Below are 5,904 nucleotides of genomic sequence, written 5' to 3'. Positions count from 1 at the left end.
GTGTGAGCAGGGGGTAAGTGTAGCTACAGGTACATGTTTTTCTGTCTTAACTATTCACACGCACCCCATGAAGGAAGACATAACACATGCTGGGATACACTGATCCAACCTGCACTGCCCCCTTCAGTAGCCAGGAGCCCCAGGTGGCTTTTAGATTTAAATTAAATGAAGAATTCAATTCTTCAGTTGCATTAATCTCATTTCAAGTGCATAGTAGCCACGTGTGGCTCCTGGCTACCATATTGGATGGTGCAGATACAGAACACATTTCCATAATTATAAAAAATTTTAATTGGACAGCATTGGACCTTTCTAAAATATTTAAAAACTACTCAGCAGTGTTGCCTAACCCAACTTCCATCTCCCCCCAGTTTTGTATAACTCTTTCATCAAACTCTGAGAAGGACAGCTAAAGGGGCCTAAGCCAACACTGTCTCTTCATCTTATCTCTTCACCAGAGTCTTCTCTTCCTTCCCCATATACTCTGCCTCCCATTCTCTCTCTCTCACATGAACTCCAATGCCACCAATTTCAACCCATTTATACAGGAAGGACCGCAGCCGCTCTCCAACATCCAAAAAACAGTCTCTTGTGCCCTCCTCTTGGGCATCACTGACATAGAAGCATCCTCATTCTGGGCCACAGGCTCCAAGAATGCAAAAGATTGGAGCAGATGAGGTATCACCAACTGGTGGTCTGTGCATTAAATCTGGCCTGCGGACATGTGTACTTTAGCCTGTTTTTTTTTTTTTTAATTTTTATTGTAAGGAAGGTATCACATTGTAGAAATCTAGATTTCCAGTGTCACTTGAAAAGTCAAGATTTAGGGGCATTGGGTGGCTCAGTCGGTCAGATGTCCAACTTTGGCTCAGGTCATGATCTTGCAGTCCATGAATTTGAGTTCCACGTCCGGCTTTATAATGCCAGCTCGGAGCCTGGAGCCTGCTTCCCATTCTGTGTCTCCCTCTCTCTGCCCCTCTCCTCCTATCCCTATCTCTCTCCCTCCCTCACTCTCTCTCTCTCTTTCTCTCTCTCTCTCTCTCTCAAATAATAAAACATTAAAAGAAAAACAATCAGAAGATTTGCTTACTTTGGGCTCATTTTCCCACACAGCAGTCACGGGTGATGGCAGGTAACTCCTGGCCCTTTTGGCCAGCAACAAGTCCTCCGGTTCCCCGGTTCCCCATGATCCGCACCGCTCTGCCCCTGGCATGTGGCTCACTGTTCTCATCTACTTGCCCTCTCCGCATCTGGATCTGTTCCTCTGAAAAGATCCTCTCAAAGGTTTCATCACTTACTTTCCACCTGTGATTTCAAACATGTGAGTGCTCTCTCCTCAGGACTAATGTGTGGTTCTTAGGACCTAGACAAGAACTCTGACACAATGAATAGGAATGAACTGGTCTTCACGGACTGTTCAGTCCCAGTGATCGACTCTTCATCTATTAGCAGGGTTGGAAACCTTGGGGCTGGTCTGCTATTTTTCTAAATTTGAGGACCTTCAAGCTTATGCTACCTTCTTCCCAATGTAACATAAACGTGGCCTCTGGAGAAACGATACTTAGATTCTGAGGACAAATTCACTTTAAGAATTTGATAAAACCTATAGACTTAGTAAGGATGGGAATATACACATCATTTTGCATAAAGTGTCAGGGGGTTGATAGAAACAACATCGAAGTACATCCATGACTCTCCCAGGAATTCCTCAGACCTTGTTTCAGAGGTCTCCCTGCTCTGGAGACTTCCAGTTAGAGTAGGAGAATGAACACATACATCAGCTCCCTTTCTCCCAGAACCTAATTGTAAAATGATAATTAAAGGATATTTAAAGCATAAACCTACAGGAACAAAGAGAATTTTAAAAAAAGACAATTACCAAAAAATGTTTTTTGGAAACTGGAGAGCAAATAAGAGGTAAATGATAATAGACACAAGAAAGCTGAATCCTAAGTCAGAAGGGGGAAAAGCTGAGAAGCAGCCCCAAAGGCACTTGCAAAGTGACAGTACCTCAGACCTCCGGAGATTGGAGTTAAGATGTGGCTGCAAACGGGTGACTTGGCCGAGAGCTTCTTTCAAAAGCAGTTAGACCCTCGGATGAGCACTCAGACCTACCTCAACCCCCTGGCACAGGTGGCAACTGTCTCACCCAAACCTGCTAGAGCGCTGGCAATTTATTCACTAGAAAAATGTATGTGGGTTTTTTGGGGACACCGACCACAGTTAAGGGTGAGAAACTACATTGAAAAGAGAGGAGACAAATACAATTTTACATTCTAAATGTTGACAATCATATTCCTTTTTTGTCGCTCAGCACCCTGAACATGAACAGCCAGACATACCTGCTTGAAACGGAAAACAGATTCTTCTCTGGGGATTAACCAATCCAAAGAGAAAAAACAAAAAACTGCACTAGAGAATCTTCAAGGAAGCAGCCCCACCAGGTTATCTGAAACCAAAGTAAACAAGAACAACTCACGTGTGCAGAGCTTCTAATCAACTTTTTACCTGATTAAACAGCATTAAGGTAAAAGCAGGGGCACCTGGGTGGCCCAGCTGGTTAAGTGTCTGAGTCTTGATTTCAGCTCAGTTTGTGAGGGTCGTGAGTTAAGCTTCACCTTGGGCTCTGTGCTGGGCATGAAATCTGCTTAAGGTTCTCTCTCTCTCTCTCTCTCTCTCTCTCTCTCTCTCTCCCTCTCTCTCTCTCTCTCTCTCTCTCTCTCTCTCTCTCTCTCTCTCTCTCTCTCTCTCTCTCTCTCTCTCTCTCCCCCCCCCCATGCACCACCACCCCTCTAAGGAAGGAAGGGAGGGAGGGAGGGAGGAAAAGCATTTTGGAGGAAACAGATCCTGAGGAAAAAAGAGATTTAAAAGAAATGATTAGTAATGTCAGATATATATAACTGAACATAACTAAGAGCTCTAACTAAAAAGATGGCATCCATGAAATAAGAAAATTTTAACTTAAAGAGCATAAAGGTCTGTTAGAATTTTTTAACAGCAAAACAATGGGAGAAATTAAAAATACTCAATAAAGGGGTGGAAATACCAAGTTCTCAGGGAGCACGGGTGCCACCTAAATGAAGCATAAACCCAAAGAAAAGATATTGATTCTGGGAAGCAGAAAATTCACCCCAGAAGAGAGTCCATAGGATGATGGCCAATGGGACCTTAGGATTGCAACCGGCAGCAGGTGTAAAGAGCCACTACCTCACCCTGGAGCAGGTGAGAAAGCTCCCGGAGAGGTTTCTTCAAGATCAAACTGATAGAACATTTCATGTGTTCAAAAGTCTTGAGACAAGATTTACATAAATGGGGAGAGTTTGGAGTTCATTAATAATAAACAGAGAGGGGCGCCTGGGTGGCTCAGTCTGTTAAGCCTCTGACTTCGGCTCAAATCATGATCTCACATTTGTGGGTTCGAGCCCCATGTCAGGCTCTGTGCTGACAGCTCAGAGCCTGGAGCCTGCTTCTGATTCTGTGTCTCCCTCTCTCTTTTCCCTTGCCTGCTCATGCTCTGTCTCTCTCTGTCTCAAAAATAAATAAAACATTTTAAAAAATAATAATAATAAACAGAGAAAACAAAACTGAAAAAAGCAACAAAAATAAAATATGACGTGGGAAAGGAAAAGTAACTATACTTTCTTACATGGTTCGGCAGTCAATGTTGTTTGAGAATAAAACATACAAACACTGAATATTGATCTAACCAAAATGAAGATTTAACTATACTGGAATGGTGAGGGAACTGAAATCAGGATAGGGAACAAGGGAGAGCTAAATCTTCATCTCATTGCTGGAAACTGAACACTCTAGAGGTACCGATATAAACATGATGTTTAGACATAGCGAAATAAATAGCAAGAGAATCAGCTAAAAAGAGGTAAAAGAGATCAACCAGAGAATTGGAGAAGGAGAGGATGAGGGCAGCAAGGTATTTCTTTATCATACCAAGCCTTGCCAAATCATTTGAACTTTGAAATGATGGACACATATAACTTTTTTTTAAGTTTATTTATTTTTGAGAGAGAGTGAGCAAGCAAAGAAGGGGCAGAGAAAGAGAGGGAGACAGAGTATCCCAACCAGGCTCCACACTGTCAGCATAGAGCTCAATGTAGGTCTCAATCCCACAAACCGTGAGAACGTGACCTGAGCCAAAATCAAGAGTCTGATGCTCAACTGACTGAGCCACAGAGGGGTCCCACATACAACTCTTACTTTAAAAATAAGTTTGAAAGAAAAGGTATCTTGCTCTGACTCCTGGGAGTAACACAAGCATCATCTAATTTCTAACCAACCCAGCTTCTGACCATCCTAGAATGTAACCTGTGTTACTTTGTTGCCATCAAACCACTCGTCCTTTAGGAAAAAAAAAAAAAAGCAGATCTCCTTATACTTGCCCCACCCTATGTAAGCATTTTAACTGGGCTTAAACTCTGAAGAGTCCAGCTGAGTACAAGTCAATAGCTGGTCTGTTCTGAAGAAGATGTGTCCGTCTCAATGCATCATGGACACAGAGGCGGGCCATATGAAATGTGGGTCCATGCAATCGGTGGCCCACAGGGAGACAAAGTAGTGTCCAACTGTAATTACTAGGAACACACACCATCCTCTCCAGCTGATTGTTACTTCCTCTTGTCATTTTTGGAAAAAAAAAAAATCATGGGTGAGTTCCATAACTTGGTGCCAACTGATTTTAAGTCACAAGGCTTTGGGAGTTATTGTTTATCTCTTCATTTCAATTTCTGTGACTTTTCTCTCTGAAGAGGGGTGAGGAAGGAGGAGAGCAGTATTCAGACATTATATACTATGCTAACAGAGATGTTCAGAAAGGTTGGGGCCGGCTCCCAAACACTACAGACAGGTAAAGTTCAGGTTAACTTGGTTAACACTTAACATATTGGTCCAGAGTCCCAGGAAAGAATTAGAGCTGGTCTCCAATTTGAATGTAAGCTCCATGAGGACAGGGAGAGAGTCCCAAGTACTCTGCTGAGTCCCCAGCACCTTAAGCAGGACCTGTCACATAGTAACAACGTAAGACATATTTGTTCAATGAATTCATTATATTTCTAAACCTCAGCTATTTCTTATGAAACCAGGCGTATACACAGATATCAGAAGAGACTCTACTTTTCTTCAATTCTTTGGTCAAACTGTGCTAGAGAATTAAAAAAAAGGCACATTCAGGGTAATCCTAATCATTCTTATAATTGTATTTATTTTATGTTGGGTCAAAGGAAGATCTTGAGAAGCTTTAAACACTTAATGTTTGTTACTCTTTGCCTGTATGAAGTTAAAATCACTACCTCAGGAAGTCTAACATAATTCTTAACTTGATTATGAGAATGCTTTTTTAAAATATCAAATGTTGAAGTCTTCCAAAACATCCTTTCTTATTTTGGTGTGTCTTTGCTTCACATGTTTAGTCTGCCTTTTGGCAATTGAGCCCTGGCTTGGAGCATACAGAGACTCCATAGTCTTCTCCTTCTGGAACCCTCAGGGATCCAAATAAGAAACTTAAAAACAGTAACTAGTCCTCCTAAGCACTTAACACTGTGGTTAGGGAAAAGAAAAGGAGGCAGGGAAAGAACTAAAGGAATAAAAGAAGCTTTGTTTTTTGTTTTTTAAGAAGGAAAAGATGTGGGGCGCCTGGTTGGTTCAGTCACTTAAGCATCCAACTCTAGATTTCGGCTCAGGTCATGATCTCACGTGAGTTTGAACCCTGCATCAGGCTCCATGCTGGCAGTGTGAAGCTTGCTTGGGATTCTCTCTCTCTCCCTCTCACTGTGTCTCCCCAGCTCGCTCACTCACACTCTCCCTGTCTCTCTAAGTAAATTTTAAAAAGGAAAAGATGATTTAGAAGATAAAGCCACTCCAGTGAGAAAAGGGTGTTGTGGCCCCCAATCT

The 5,904-nt window shown here is 42.3% G+C and overlaps 1 protein-coding gene across 1 annotated transcript in view; it reads left to right on the top strand.

Moving 5' to 3' along the window:
- The window catches only part of LOC115293420 (putative elongation factor 1-alpha-like 3), a 3,235-nt gene extending 854 nt beyond the window's left edge, over window positions 1-2,381 (top strand). Inside the window, exon 2 of the mRNA XM_029941204.1 lies at window positions 2,315-2,381. Coding sequence (XP_029797064.1) covers window positions 2,315-2,381 — 67 coding nt within the window. The remainder of the gene's footprint in view (window positions 1-2,314) is intronic.
- Window positions 2,382-5,904: the final 3,523 nt, after the last annotated feature.

The sequence above is a fragment of the Suricata suricatta genome, chromosome 6, assembly GCF_006229205.1.
Source record: "Suricata suricatta isolate VVHF042 chromosome 6, meerkat_22Aug2017_6uvM2_HiC, whole genome shotgun sequence".
Classification (NCBI taxonomy): Eukaryota; Metazoa; Chordata; class Mammalia; order Carnivora; family Herpestidae; genus Suricata; species Suricata suricatta.
This window is presented reverse-complemented; position numbering and strand designations above follow the sequence as displayed.